This window comes from Cnephaeus nilssonii, assembly GCF_951640355.1.
Source record: "Cnephaeus nilssonii genome assembly, chromosome: 13".
Lineage (NCBI taxonomy): Eukaryota > Metazoa > Chordata > Mammalia > Chiroptera > Vespertilionidae > Cnephaeus > Cnephaeus nilssonii.
In genome coordinates this window covers 17,437,300-17,453,278 of record NC_137084.1, presented here as the reverse complement: position 1 = coordinate 17,453,278, position 15,979 = coordinate 17,437,300, and the positions used below count along the sequence as shown (strand labels likewise).

The window sequence follows — 15,979 nt, the reverse complement described above, 5'->3', positions numbered from 1 at the left end:
CCTCAGGAGTCACCTCTGTTGATAAGCACAAAGGCAGGGGATCATGGCAGGCTTAATCAAGGAGAAAAAAATAGAACCAACACATTTCTAATCTTGGCTTGGCGCTAGTTGTGCATAAATCTTAAAAAAATACTTTTTATTTATTATTTTATTTTTAGAGAGAGAGAGGGGAAGAGAGAAACATTGATGTGAGAGTGAAACACTGATTGGCTGCCTCCTGCATGCCCCCGACCGGGGATCAAGCGCACAACCTGGGCATGTGCCCTGACCCATAATCGAACTGGCAATGTGCATGGGATGACATTCAATCAACTGAGCCACACCGGCCAGGGCTCTGCATGAGTCTAAAAAATTTAATTACACAAGTGACACATGGACAATACTTATTGCAAAAAAATTATACATACAGGATGATAAAAATTAAAAAGCAAAGTCTTCTTTCACATCCTCTTCTTGCTCAACAGTCTCCCTTGGGTGAAGGTATTATGAGAGACATCACAGCACAATGGTTAAGAGCAAAGCGAAGCGCAGACTGCTGGGTTAGGTTCCAGCTGTCCTCTTATGCAGCTAGGCCACCTTCAGCAAATAAATCTGCATCTACTTTTCCTCCCATGTGAGACGAGGAGAGTAATAGTAATAACTTCATGGAGTTATTGTGAAGATTAAATAAGTTAGTGTGCATCAACTGCTTGGAACAAAGCCAGTCACATGGAAAGTACCCTAGTGTTAGCTGCTGTAACAACAATTGTGATACAAGCAATATAATAATTATTATGACCATGTGGATGGCTCTCAAATCTTTCTTCATATGAGACCTGTCTTCCTGAGTTCCTGACCTCTCTCTATCTGGATGACTCACGGGGGGCACCTCAAATTCATCTCCCATCTCAACTCAACATCTCCACCTGGGCAGATCCTCCTTCTAAGTCCCCTGTATGAGTACTGGCATCACCATCCACCCAGTGCCCAAGCCAGATGTGCAGGAGTCATGCAGGGCTCCTTCCTTTCCCTCTCTCTACCTCACTGAGTCCCGTTCCACTCGACCTCAAATGTCCCTGGAACACTCCTCCACTCCCCCACTCCAACCATTAACCCCTACTGCTCAGGTCTAAGCTCAAAGGTCATTTCTGAGGGGTCCTCCAGGACTCCTAGGCCCTCTGCTATGCATTCCCATAACACCTGCCTTGAACATCTCTCACAGTGCTCACTGTACTTTACGACACTGCTTATTTAATTACCTGACGTCTGAAAGGGTTTGTCAACTCTGCAAGGGCAGCAGAAACCACGTCTCCCTTATTCACTGCTGAAAGCTCAAATCCAGCAGAGTGCCTACCGTATAATATGTGCTCCATAAACATGAGGAGAATAAATAAGGAGCACACAAGACTACCAGATTTAATTGATTACTACCTAAGAGTTTACTGGGGTCCTAAAAGCCTGATGAAGAAAAGATCCAAAGTAGCTGAGTAAGAGTCAGAAACCTGGGTTCTAGTATTTCCAGGTGGAAAACAGAGAATACTATTCCACTCTCCATAATCCTTGAAGAACATCTTGTAAAGGAGAGGGGCAAGTATTTACGAGAACACCTAATTTCTAGCCTAGGGAAATGATGGTAATAATATGTCATACTCGCCTATGCTGCTGGTGTAGGTGTAAACTGGCATAGTTTTAGGAATGGCAATTTGGCAGAATCTATCAAAATTTTAAATGTATATAACTTTGATTCAGAAATTTCACACTAAGAATTGATCTTATAGGAATTACCTTTTTTAAAACTTTTTTTTTTAGAATAGTTTGATTTTTAGTGAGAAAGGGAGAAGAGAGAAACATCTATGTGAGAGCATAACATCGGTCGGCTGCCTCCCACATGCCCCCTATCGGGGATCAAGCCCACAACCCAGGCATGTGCCCTGACCGGGAATTGAACCAATTGGGATGATGCCCAATCAACTGAGCCACCAGCCAGGGCTAGCCTATAGAAATTGTCATGTGAGTGTACAGAGATACATGTTCAAGGATATTCAATGAAGCATTGTTTTAAAAAAAATAGGTGGAGCCCTGGCTGGTGTGGCTGTTGGTTGGAGCGTCGTCTAGTACATCAAAAAGTTCTGGGAATTCTTAGGTAAACCTACACATGTATGAAATGAAGCAGGCACAGCATCATTCATAGTAGGTTATTAGCAACAGCAAAAATCTGGAAAGAAAACCAAGGGTACACATATACCAACTGGTTAAATAAACTATGGTACAGCCACACAGTGAAATACTATGCATCTATGAAAAGAATGAAAAAGCTCTTTTTTTAAAAAACTGATGTTGAAAATCTCCAGGATATGTTTAATGAAAAAAGGTACAGATCAGGGGATAGATACAATGTACTAAGAAAGGAGAAAAATAAGAATTTATGTTCAGATTTTATTGTGTTTGTGTAAAAAAACTGGAAGATACAATGGGAACCAATAAAAGTGGTTACTTATAAGAGGAAGGGGGAGGTGGATGTAGATAAGAATGAGAGCAAGGCTTCCCAATGTATGTATCATTTTATGTTGTTCTGACTTATGGATAATGTGACTATATCATCCTATCTAATAAAGAGGGAATATGCTAATTGACGGCCCCACCCTCAAAGATGGCGGTGCCTACAGCCACAAGATGGCAGCGTCCAGTCCCCTCAGCCCGGCCGGGGCAGCAGGCGCGAGGCCCCTCTGTGCGCCTGCCTCCAGAGTTCCCCAGTCCCCTCAGCCCCCAGCCACCCAGGGCCAGCCTGAGGTGCAGGCAAGCCTCGGATGTTGGCTGCCCAGCCGATGCCCCAGGTGCAGGCAAGCCTTGGATGGCGGTTGCCCAGCCACCCAGGGCCACCTGAGGCACAGGTAACCAGGGCTGGCCGAGGCTTGCACTGCCGGCAGTGGCAGCAGCAGAGGTGTGATATGGGCGTTGCCTTCCCCAGTTGCCGGGTCGCCTCCCGCCCCTGAGGGCTCCTGGACTGTGAGAGGGGGAAGGCCAGGCTGAGGGACCCCAGCTCCAGTGCATGAATTTTCATGCACCGGGCCTCTAGTCTATTATATAAACATAAATATATGTAAAAGAAATGATGGGGAATAACTATTATATTATTTGCATAAGAGCCTGACAATTTAATGCTAAATGGATCATGAAGGTGAATGAGATAAATGGTAAAATATCCTGGCATCAGTCAATTCTAGGAGGTCCTTGTGACGTTCAAATGTTCCTTTGGGTCTCTAGCATGAGTCAGCACCTACCTCCATAAAAAATATATCTCCATTTGTGTCTGTCCCTGCATGTACCACAAATGTCTGCTTCTTCATGTGCCGACTACCACTGGACCGGACAGAGAGATCACGGCCATTCTGAGGAAAGAGAGATCTTTTAGGGACATTCATACATCCCTCTCACAGAGTGCCAAGAATCCCCCATTCAGCAATTAAATCCATATCAGTTTTCTCAGCAGCATGCTATCCACTGGCCATTGGCCACCAGGGAAGTGTTCTCAAATTTTTTGGTCTCAGCACTCCTATACCCCTTAAAAATCACTGATAACCCCCCAAAGCTTATGAATAATAAATTGAAGCATCCTATATAATAAAAGCCTAATATGCTAAGTGTCCGGTCTCCAACTGTTCTACCAATCAAAGCGTAATATGCTAATGATATGCTAAGACTGCTCAACCCCTTGCTATGACGTGCACTGACCACCAGGGGGCAGACGCTCTGACTGGTAGGTGAGCTTGCTGCTGGGGTCCGGCCGATCTGGACTGAGCAAGATGACATGCCCTGGAACCCTCCTGCGGTTCCTCCCCCGCTTGCCAACCTCCTATGTCCCTCCTTGGCCCCGATCGATCATGCACCAGTGGGGTCCCTCGGCCTGGCCTATGCCCTCTTGTAATCTGGGACCCCTCTGGGGATGTCAGAGAGCCGGTTTCGGCCTGATCCCGCAGGCCAGGCCAAGGGACCCCACTGGTGCACAAATTCATGCACTGGGCCTCTAGTAGCAACATAAATAACATATTTTTGGTAAAACAACTATATTTCCCAAAACAAAAATTAGAGGAATGGCACTGCTTTAATTTTTTGCAAATCTCTTTAAATTTTGGTTTAATGAAAAAATAGCTGGATCCTCATACCTGCTTCTGCATTCAATCTGTTGTGATACATTGCTTAGGTGAAGATATACTAGTATAGAGAAAACCTGGCCTCACAGATATATATTTGGAAAGGGGAAGAGTATTTTAATAGCCTTTCCAGATAAATATGCACATTCTTCTTCGATACTGTACCAAAACTCGAGAAGTAGCAATTTCTAAAAAAAAGTTGGTTGCAATGTTGAATTAAAACACATCAGTGAACATTCTTTACTTAGTTAAAATCCATTTTTCTGCCTCACATTTTGAGTTGCTCTTTTACCTATTCTTGAGTTTGTAACATCACACATTAGTCATTTGTAAAATACTGGTTCATCAATATGCAGTTCTTCTGAATGTTGACATATTTCATAATATCAAATATCCACACTTATTAATATCATCATCAATCACATTAGAAAAGTGTTTAAATATCAGGAAGCTTCACATTTAAGTGCCAGACCCGACACTGAATAACCATAGTTTGTTAGTCATTCTTCCGAGTAAAATGATATCCCATGAACAATGCTGCCAGTTCACCTGGCAACTCAAATGGTCACAACTGCTTTTCCTTGAAACGATCATATTTTGCTTTACAGTAGAAATGCTTTATGCAAATTCCTCATTTTGTCACATAGAATATTACAAAGATATATAATCAAGGATCAGATGCCATAAAATTAATTTTAACTGCTTTCATCAAGGACACCCTTTTGTTTTAACTGAGAAAGCAATGCATGGAAGTGAGGGCTACAGTGGCCACTAGCATGGTTTGGTGCCACAGCCTTCATTGTGTTAAGGCACCAGTGGTGTTACCCACCATCAGTGCAAATGCCAACCAGTAAAAAAGGCAAATAACATTTTAGTATTCTTATGAAAATAGTTTTCACCTGGTGGACCCTCAGGGGTCCACGGACCACATGTTAAATGGCTGCACTAGCCATTTAGTACAGAGAATCCTATCACAGAACAAAAAGGCTAAGGCCTCACGTAGAGTAATTCTATTTTCAAAATTGGGGACTTTGAAAATATGCACGCCTAGAAATGGCCAGTGGAAGCCTCTGCATTAGGCCACCAGGCCCACGCCTAGGAGGCTGACTAGTGCCATGGAAAGGGGCCTAAGGAACAGCCCAGATATGCTTACCAGGTTGACCAGCTGATCAAGTAATTCATTGATTTGCTGGCTGTACACAAGCCCAATATGGGACTTTCCCATCAGGCGCCTCACCTTCTTCCGGATGTCATTCTTCTGTACCTGGGAAGCCAAGAGAGGATCTTAATAAGGGATCTGCTCTGCTCTCAGCTGAGGTAGAGGGAATGCACAGGTAGGTTTCCTGTTGTCTGAGAGAAGTGTATCTCTAACAGACCGTATCACTGAATAGGAGAGAAAACATTCCACTGTGTGTTCTGCCCAGGAAAACCCTGGTTCTGTCTCTCGGTGGCTTCTGTAGAGAAGTGGCTTTCAGAGCAGTTCTGGTTTAAGTGACTGGGGCTTAAGGGGACTCTTCTTCCCTATCCCCAACCAACACTGTAACATTCCCCCCTGATGGGGCCCTAAAAGCCCCCCGGGGTTCCTTAGAGTATAATTCACAAACAGTGACTTAGAGTAGCAACATTGCATACTCACTCATAGCCAAGACACCTTAGGGTCAGCACCCTTTCCCAACCAGAGATAACTAGAACCCTTCCAGTTCAACAGAGTAGAGTGAGACTTGTAACAGAAAATGAAACAAACTAAGAGGGCCTGCCTGGAGGGCATCCTCTCTATTTGATCAGCCAATCCCAGAGAGTCTGGGAGAACAGGAGGAGGAGAAACCCAGGGGTCATTGTCAAAACAACTCTCTTCTACTCACTAAGTCCCTTAACCCTTCTATTTGGTAGCATACTTTCCCCACAGCTATAAACACCAAGTACAACCATGTCAAACTAGAACCTACCACTGCTTTTTAAATAAGTCACCCTTTTTATATCTATGGATATAATTCTATGATAAAGGGCTAGTGCTTAAAAGTGAATCCTGAAAATACTTTTTAAACTTTTTAGAACCTACTACTTAAAAAATACTTTTTAATTCATTGTATTCTGTGGGAAACTCTACTGGAATCCTAAAACTACTTAGCAAAGGAACCCCATTTAAAATTCAAAGTAAATAAATGGGTTGGAACCATCAATCACCTTTGCAATCTTTCTTAGCACAGCAGCCTGCCAGCTTCAGATAAATGAAGCACGTGTGAGCTGCAGAGAGGCCTGAGACTTTTAATCAGAAAGAGAGACCTAATAAGATGTTCTGTCAGCTCCCCAACTGCCCCAGAATTTACATGATGGGCATGAGCCATGCCCTTCAGCAGCAGCTAGGCATAAGCCAAATCGACGCTACCTTCATCAGCAGCATATAGGAGATCAGGTTGTGCAAAAGCGTGGCCAGCAAACGATCTTCATCATCCTCGAGGCGCTTCCGGTCATGCTCTCCCAGTGACAGGTACCTAAGCAGGAGACCAGGGACAAGTCAGCCCTCAGGTGGGAGACCACAGAACTAACTACGAAAAGGCTGAATTTTCCCAAGGATTTCCTAAGCCTCATACCTGTCTATCATCTCCTGGGGACCCTGGTCCATACCCATCCCTTCTCTCTCCAACATCACAGCATCTAAGAACGCATCTTCCCAGAACTGCATTTGGTCCCATAGAGTAGAACGCTCTTTGCCTGTGTAGGATAGAGGTTTTTAGGGGCTTATACAACATATAAAGAATATAGCTGGCAACCAAAATAGAGTAAACTCCAGTAAAAGGGAGTCATTACAAATTCCAAAGCAAAGGAAACCTGAGCCTTTCCACCCCAGATCTAGAGCCCAACTGCCTCCAAGTGAGGCCCACTCCCCCAAGCAGGAGGGATGAACACAGCACACAAAGAAAGGTGGTTACTCATAGAAAAGGTCTCCATAGCAGCATCCTCTAACTGGTCCCACATCGATCCTTTGTCCCTTCCTGCCAGTTTGCAAGCAGGAAGGACCATGGTAGCAAGAAAGGAAAGAAAGGAAGACAGAAACACAGAGGCTACTGATTAATACCAAAATCCAGTCTCTTCTAGAAAGTTTCACCCACCGCTTCTTCCAGACCCAGTAAGTCACCTGCTTCAGATGTCAAAATGCCCTCTAACATTAGCATTGAGGTCAGCAAAGAGCCAAGCAGCTACTTGTTCAGTGCCACCCTCTCCCCCGGCTGAGCCCAGCTTTCTTCCCGTGCCAGCGACCTTCCGGTCTGTTTCTCACCTATGAGTCCCTCGTAGAGATAGACTCGCTGGCTTACATCTTCGTAAGAGCGAACCGGGCTGCCCGCCAGCTTCTCCCTTACGCTCGGCTTCAAGCTGTGGGCTTTTCCCTGCAGAGAAGAGGTAACAGGTCAGCCACCTAAGGTACTAATGAATAAGGGCAAAGTAAACCAAGCAGCTCATTAAGAGGCTCACACACACCAATCACCATCATCGACAACATATTCTCCACTAGCCCTCCTTTTGCTACTCTGGATTGGACCAGAAGTTGATCTGATAATCCTGCTTTCTGTTACTGCCCCCTAAACATGCAATCAAGTTTTCACTCTGACTTATCTTTACTCTTAAGTCTCTGTAAGACTCTGCTCTAAAAACAGAACCAAAACCATTCGGATTCTCTAGAGCAGCATGACGCAGTAGAAAGAACACTGGGTTTGAAGCCAGCCTGAGCAAGGTTCACAGCTCTGCCTCTTCCTGGCTGTGTGACCTTAGGCATGAAATTTAGCTTCTCTGAGTCTCATTTTCCACCTGAAAAAGGGAGGTTCTAATACTTACCTCATGGAACTATTATAGGAATTAAATCAGAAAATACATAGAAAGCACTTAACAGTGCCTGGCACATGGTTGCAATTGGATAAATGTTCATTTTCTCTTTCCTACCATCGCAGAAATATCTGCCCCTTAGATATACCACTCACTTTTATCTGCCACTTCTGCTATATTAGACTTTTTATTCACTCAAAAAAGATTTTCAACGGGGTAAGAGGTAGATTTCGTGCCCATTTCACAAAGCGTACAAACAGCATACGCAGAGATGCAACTGATAACAGTTATCAGGTAAATCTAATTAGCTGTCTAAATGCCAGCCTCCTGGTTCACAGAGCAATTCCTTGTTCAATGGACCATACCAACTTACTGTTAATTTATTTCCTGCTAAGACGGCCATTTTTGAGCCAAGAAATTTAGGTAACTGCTCTCAGCTATTCAACTGAATGAAGAATCCTTGCCAACCAGCACAGAACAAGAAGAATTTGTCCCAGGAAGGTGCCAGCTGAACGGCTTCTTGCAAGACTGCCACTCCACAACACCTAGCTTAGCCTCCAGAATGGAGGCGCACTAGAGATTTAAAATACTCTTCTTAACATGCTCTGTTTAGACTCAGGGAGAGTTAAGGTCCATTAACCTGAATGGCTCTGCTGACTCTAGGTCCTATTCCTTATGTTCACTCCAGGATGTCACTTGCTCTATTAGAAACACTTATACAGGAGCCATGGGGGTGGGAACGATCATTTCCATTCTCCTCACAGACCAAAGATAAGGCCCTATGAGCTCTTGTAGAGAAAGTGGTAAGTGTATCAGAGTGCCTAACATTCACTGCCTGAAGCAGCAGGTACATACTGAAAAGCAGTGTATCTAGCCTGGCTGGTGTGGCTCAGTGGTGGAGTGTCGACCCATGCACAAGGAGGTCACTGGTTTGATTCCTGGTCAGGGCACATGCCCAGACTGTGAGCTTAATCCCCAGCAGGGGGTGGGCAGGAGGCAGCTGATTCATCGATCATCGATGTCTCTATCTCTCTCTAAAATCAATAAAAACATATTTTAAAAAAAGAAAAGCAGTGTGTCTAAAGACAAGGACTAAAATAATTTAATTCCAACTGATCATGGCTTATTGTGTGATTAGGGTAAGTTCATCTTTTCCTAAGGCTTTTCCCCCCTGACCTGTCAGGAGAGATTAGTCACAGCAATACACTGAATTGCAAATTTCTTGAGTGAACGTCATGCCTTATTTATCTGTTTTTTTCAGTACAGAATTTGGCATTGAGTAAATCACTTAATAGATGTTACTAATGAAAAAAACTTCAAATACTTGTTAGGAATACACTAAAAGAAATGCCATTTTAAGGTGCTATGTAAATAGAGCAGTGACCAGAATAAAACTAGACTAGTCCATGAAATAGGCAGACTGATACTAGATGAGAGCTGTAACAGACGTTGCCACAAAGGTATCACTTTGCTATTTTAAGCATAGGGTTTATTGCTACATAGGACTCCAGGCCCTTATCTAACTCATCCATGATTCAGGAGAGGGTTCTAAAAGCCCCAGATCATGGAGTCGAATGACTGTTAAAGCCTTAAGAAACCTTTTCTTTAAAGCCAAATATATGAGACTATCCATTCCTTACTTCCTCTTTTACTTCTGATTGCCTCCTAACTTTTCATTCTTTTCTACAACTCCCCTACCCCCCATTTAAAAACAGACTCCTTTTGTTAGTCCACAAAGCTTACAAAGATGGCGCTGGTGGCAGAGTTGGTCTCAATTTCACTATCGGACAAAGTGCCCCGAGAGCTTGTCAAACGGGCGCTTCCCTCGCCACCGGGTCCATCGCCTGCATTGCTGCTCAAGTCACTGTCTGCTCCGAGGGTCTCTCCAGAACTATTGCTCACCTGGAAAGGAAACAAGGTAGTGAGGAATATTCCCTGGGAGAGGGTCCCAGAAATGCCACACTGAGAGCTCTCTGCTGCCATCAAGAAGTACCCCTTTCAAAGGTGAGCCAGCGCCTCTGCAAGTGCCTTCTTGACATGAGGAGGAGAAGCCCTAGGTGAAACCTCCGGGTCTGATCTCGTGTACAGACCTATGACAGGTACGCATCTCCACCATGAGAACCAAGCTGACCTGAGACTAACCGCAGCCTCCACAGGAGCCCACCCCTTCCCACCAAGATGCCAGTGTGGTGTTCCCCTACCACGGTGCTAACTTCAGAATCCTGACTGGAGCTTCGGATCATGACGGCTGGGCTCACACCAACGACAGAGTCTGGGTCCGTCCTCTGAAACGAGACACAGGCCTCAGACACACGAGGGGTGTCCAACCTACTCTGTTTCCCTAAGGCAGTGGTCGGCAAACTCATTAGTCAACAGAGCCAAACGTCAACAGTACAACAATTGAAATTTCTTTTAAGAGCCAAATTTTTTAAACTTAAACTTCTTCTAATGCCGTTTCTTCAAAATAGACTCGCCCAGGCCGTGGTATTTTGTGGAAGAGCCACACTCAAGGGGCCAAAGAGCCGCATGTGGCTCGCGAGCCGCAGTTTGCCGACCACAGCCCTAAGAAATACTGTATCTTCTTCCTTCTCCCCATCCCCACCCTTCTACTATCCTTTTTTTAAATATAAAATATATATGACTTACATAATAAGAACAATAATAAACACTAAAGTAGTACATGTTCACTACAGAAAATACATGAAAGAATAAGGAAACAAAAATAAGCCATGAACTGACCCCTTACATTAATCACTATCAAGTCTTTAGTATACTTCTTTTCAGTCTTTTCTATATACATTTTAAAAGTAAAATGGGAATCATACTGTATATACCTTTGTCAACATTTTCCCATGTCACTAAATTTTTAAAATACAGTTAACGGAGCTCTGGCTGGGTAGTTCGGTTGGTTGGAGTGTTGTCCCATGCACCAAAGGGTTGTAGGTTCGATCCCTGGTCAGGGTGCGTATGTGTAAGGGAGGCCGCCGATTGATGTTTCTCTCTCTCTCTCTCTCTCTCTCTGTCTCTCTCTCTTCCCCTTCCTCTCTCTCTCTCTAAAGTCAATAAACATATCCTTGGGTGATAATTAAAATATGTTTAATGGATACTAATATTATATTACGTGGATATATTATACTTATGTCATCATTCCCCTATTATTGACTATTTATGTTGTTTCAAAGTTTCTTGTCTTTTGTTTTAACTTAAAGAAGTATTTTGAGATAGCACATTTAACACTCATCGTTATCAATAAGGGTCACAAACCTGGGAACCAGATGTTAGGCTCACACCACTATCTGCGCTCATCTGGGACTTTTTCTCCTCTGTCTCACCAAGGTCAAAGGCAGGTTTGAGTACTTCAGGCCCTGAGTAGGGGAAGACTTCTGTTACTCATACACAAAGGCTAGGGGCAGGCTGGGAAGGGAGTGGGACAGCAGCGCGGCCTGGACCCCGTCACCTTTCCAGGGACTGCCCGCTCGGGCCCCACTGACAGAATAGTCTCCAGATGCCTTACGGCCCGACTAGGAAAAACGAGACTTGGTCTCAAGGGGTTCTGCAGCTATCTTCTCAACCTGAGGCCATTCTGCGCACATCACCCCAAAACAGAAAAGCTCCACAAACAAACGTCTAAACCACACTCCCCTGCACCCAGGTGGGGCTTCACCGGGGCCTCCAGGTCACTCAGTGCTTCCCAAACCAACGTGGCCAAAGGGGCGAGAAAGGATGGGCCCAATGAGATCAAGGAACACACAGCTGTTCCCATGGACACTGCTCACCCCCACCCTACAACTCCCACATTTTAGATAAAATCCGCTCCCCTCGCCCCACCCACCCACAATGATATGGCAGAAGGACAGAATGACAGAAAGCAAGAAAGCGTGCCTAGGCAAGCCACCAGAGAGTTGGGAAGCTACAGACTCACACGGAGGGACAGCAACCATCTCTGCCAACTGTGCCCACAGGCCTTCTGATGGGTGAGGGAGATATCAGCCAATGAGGGGCACTGAAATAGGCAAGCGTTCTCCCCACTGACGACTCGGAAGCAATAGAGAACCACGTTCTAAGGGGCTTTACTTAGTAGACGCCTCAATTACAGCCTGAGTGCTGCGGGGAGGGGCGGGGGACGCACCCTACGAGCCACATACCTGAGTCACATGCCACCTGCCTGCTGTCCTTCCAAATACCCCCCTAGAGCAAATTTGGGGTGGGGCTGACAAAGGGGGCCTGCCCCAACTGGGCCTGGGGAGTTGGCAGGTATGGGAGACTTGGGAACGGGAAGGGGCATTTGTTCCTTACTCTGTTTTTCCATAGCTTTTTGCTTTTTCACTTCCTGGTGCTTGTTCCACAATTCTACCCAAGATGCAATGTAAGCAGGAGAGAAAGACAGACAGAGTCAGAGGCTGGTCAGACAGACGAAATGGAAACCCACCCACCCAAGTTGGTTCAGTCTCAAGCATAAGATTACAAACCAAGAGATAAAAAGAGATCTTCATTTGTGGGGATTAATCTCATGAAATCAAGACTCCAAATGTCTAACCCCAACCTCAACGTGGCAGTAAAGAGCCTGCAGAGCGTTAGAGCTTGGAGGGCCTTTTCCCTTGGTTTTGGCCAGAGGAAACTGACCCTAAAGAGGCTGAGCAGTCCCTCCAGATCATGTGACCTAGGATGATGTTAAACTTCCACCACACCACACTCTCTCTGCCACATGAGCTGGGCAAAGGCAAATTTTAAAGATTTCAGATGAGACAGATGGTCACCTCGAGCAGCCAAAGGGTTTTCAGAAGCAGGAGCACCAATCTGCTTGGTTCACTGGACTGGACAGAGGTCACTCCTGCAAGCAGTGGGCATCTCTCCTTGTTGCTACCAAAAAACCCAACTCACCCTCAGAATCAGTGCCTGTCCTGATAAGAGAGCCATTCTTAGCCAGATATCTGGGAATCCAGGAGCGGTAACAGAGACTATTAAATGTCAAGCATAGCATCTTAGCAGGGGTAAAGAAGAGAGAGCAGCGATCAGAGCGATTCTTTTCCTGGAAGAACGTTAAGAGTCCACTTAGTCCAGTCCCCTCGTTTCCCAGATGAGGAGACAGAGACCCTGAGAGGCAGAGTGATTTGCCCAAAGTCACATTCCTGGTTGAGGGCAGGTCATTACTTTTCCTGAAACATCACTTCAGGCAGGAGAAAGGACTGATTGCCTTTAAGACAATACTTGGCTGGCTAGAGAAGTGTAACACCCTAAAAAGGAAACTGGTTCCTCATGAGCATTTATGAAAGCCTAAGGCAACTGCTAATGGTTGTGGCAAAGAGGCATCCGTTAGAAGCACACTGCCCAGGCACCTAGAACCGGAAAAAGAACCTAGAACCTACATGACTCAAGGTCAAGGAGGGAGGTGAGTTAAACCGAGGTGACACCCAGAGAGCTCCCCAGGCTCTGCCTCAGTGGGAAATGAGAAACACGGAATGTAAACAAGTTCCAGTAAGGAAAGTTTTAAAGAAAAGCTGACTCAGAAACCTATACCCTGAGGTCCAGAACCCATGAAAATGGGGTTGCTGGACACACCCCAGAGGAGCCAATTTGAGGGCAGTGTAATGGTTGGATGGAGGAAAACTGGCTTTAGAGACCCAGATGATCATAATTCTACAGCCTCAAGATGCATCTATAAAGTTCCTTACAGCTTCCAGGAGCTCACGTGGCCTCTTCACCATGTGAAGAAACCCAGAAGCAAACAAACACAGGGACCAGGGCACAGCTCAGACTCCCTGCAGGAGGCCTCCCTGGGCCCCCTAAGAAAATCTCCCATGTGAAGATGTGGGTGGGGGTGGCTGCAAATGAAGCATAAGGGATAGAGAAGTATAAAGAAGTAACATTAGAAATGGACACAGATCTATCTCCCTCCCCAGAAAGCAAAGCATGGGAAAGAGAAAGGCAGGATTCTGGATGAATTGAAAGGAGGGAGGGATATTTAAGACACCAGAACCCCTCCAATACACCAAACACAATGATACATACCAATAGATGCTACAAAATTCTCTTCCTTTAAACTTCTGGTATCTAGTTCCTTAGGACCCTTTCCTGTAGCACTTGGTGCCCGAGGCCCCAGCTGGGGAACTCTCAGCTGTGCCGTAGCCTTTGGGTCCCCCCGACCAGCCAGGCCAGGATCCTTGCCAACTGGTGTATTCACACTCTCTGTTGGACTTCTCTTACGCTTGTCTGGTTCTGAGGAAAAGATTGAATACAGGAAGAGGTCAAAAGAGAAAGTGAGTGCCAACCAGGGTAGGGAAGTGTGCTGGGGGAAGCAGGAATACAGGAGGACGTGGAATGGATGAAGTGCAAGGAAAGAAAAACAGCATCTTATTTTTCATGACAGGAAGACACCCACTGCATATAAACATGCCCTAGAAAATAAAATCCCAAAGCCTGGTGGGAAACAGCTTGGCTCTGGGAAATCTGTCAAGGGACAAGTTTCTTTTCCTCGGAGACAAGTGGAAGCGCGGTGGACAGCACGCTGCCCCGCTGGCACGATCCCTACCTTTGCTGTAGTAGTGGGTCTGAGCGATCTCCAGAAGCCCAAAGATGCTGGCCATGCCGCCCAGACCTGCATGGGCATAGGACTGCTCCAGGCTGAGCACCGTGCACTTGAGCAGGTCTAGCATTCCCTTGTACACCTTTCGACTGATCTCCTGCAACAATAATCCAGGGGCCTGAGTTGGCAAAATTGCCTGTGGTGTCCACATCCCTCTTCCCAGGTGATTCCAACTCCCAGCCAACACTGACCACGTCGGGGATGAGATCTTGCCGGGCATCGTCCTCGGACTGCACCGTGCGGTTCAGCTTGCTCAGGACAAAGACCCGCAGCTGCTCGCTCTCCAGCAGCCGTCGCACCTTCTTCATGTTGAGCCAGCCGACGCCCTGGCCATCCAGCACGCTGTGCACCACCTCCTTCAGGAACTGCTGGTTCTCACTGTGGGTTCCACATACCACTTCTGTGGTCATTAGCTCCTTTGCAGAGCATCCCCCCTTCCACCAGCCAAGTGTCCAGATGTCCAAGTCCACTGCATCCCCACCCCCACCCACCACCACAGCCTCACTCTCTTCAGCACCACGAACTATTACTGTTGCATCGGGATTGAGTCAGAATGGGAAGTGCTAGCAATAATCTCATCTACCCAGCTGAGAGTTTCCCTCCCACTCTGGAGCATCCTTAAAGTTTGGTACAGGAATCGCTACCTCTACCCACGAATCTTAAAGCCGCTCTGCCATTTAGTACCTAGAATTGCTGGATCGGCCCTGGGGTGACGGGGGCTCTCGCTTCACTGTTGGGCTGTGTTTAATGACAGATGACTTCTGGTCCACCAAGGCCCTCCTGTTTCCTGCAGCCGGGGAGGTGGAATGAGAGACATCACTCGTGTAGTCCAGGAGCCAGTGTCGGCACAGCCCTGGTAGCCATGGTCCACACCCACTCCCCAGAAGGACTGGGCGAGGATGGCACCAGGGCGCCACACAGGGGCAGAAACCAGCCATGGCAATGTGGAGGAGGTGGGGATGGAAACTCGGGCCACTCCGCATGCATCAGCAGCACACCCAGGGGCAAGCACGGGCATCACGGGGGACAGGGCAGGCAGGTCATCGTGTGATCTGCTTGCTCCCTGAGGAGGATGGCCTCAGGCAGGCACAGGAGATGCTAGGAAAAAAAAACGATCATGCACAGCTCACGGGCAAGACCCACCTTCACCACTCCCGGGGCCGGCTTCAGTAACAATCTCCATTAGAGTATTTAGCCCAAATACTGGGACACAAAATACACAATTAGTAGGTGCGCCACGATACCACAACCCCGTAACCCTCAATGGAGCTGTAAGTCAGATAAACTGAGCATTCGCCCAAAGCTTGGTGCACAGAACCTGGGTTCTCAGGCACCTCAGAGCTAGAAGCCAAGTGACCAGGAGACAACCAAGCTCTAGGAAAGACCATCCCTAAGACTATGGCCTCTCAAAGCCAGAGGCAGGGTAAATGACACAGGAGCCTTCGGG

At 46.4% G+C, this 15,979-nt stretch overlaps 1 protein-coding gene across 13 annotated transcripts in view; it reads right to left on the bottom strand.

Moving 5' to 3' along the window:
- MADD (MAP kinase activating death domain) overlaps positions 1 to 15,979 on the bottom strand; it is a 37,767-nt gene that overhangs the window by 6,585 nt on the left and 15,203 nt on the right. For 3 of the 13 annotated variants that reach the window (XM_079787694.1, XM_079787705.1, XM_079787699.1), the window contains exons 16-28: positions 15,676 to 15,735; positions 15,217 to 15,319; positions 14,724 to 14,910; positions 14,479 to 14,629; positions 13,959 to 14,165; positions 11,214 to 11,314; positions 10,151 to 10,234; positions 9,693 to 9,851; positions 7,408 to 7,516; positions 6,722 to 6,842; positions 6,517 to 6,622; positions 5,284 to 5,394; positions 3,261 to 3,368 (exon numbers count right to left, since the gene is read on the bottom strand). In XM_079787694.1, coding sequence (XP_079643820.1) covers positions 3,261 to 3,368; positions 5,284 to 5,394; positions 6,517 to 6,622; positions 6,722 to 6,842; positions 7,408 to 7,516; positions 9,693 to 9,851; positions 10,151 to 10,234; positions 11,214 to 11,314; positions 13,959 to 14,165; positions 14,479 to 14,629; positions 14,724 to 14,910; positions 15,217 to 15,319; positions 15,676 to 15,735 — 1,607 coding nt within the window. The remainder of the gene's footprint in view (positions 1 to 3,260; positions 3,369 to 5,283; positions 5,395 to 6,516; positions 6,623 to 6,721; positions 6,843 to 7,407; positions 7,517 to 9,692; positions 9,852 to 10,150; positions 10,235 to 11,213; positions 11,315 to 13,958; positions 14,166 to 14,478; positions 14,630 to 14,723; positions 14,911 to 15,216; positions 15,320 to 15,675; positions 15,736 to 15,979) is intronic. The other 10 variants (XM_079787700.1, XM_079787695.1, XM_079787701.1 and 7 more) reach the window with 5 other exon arrangements.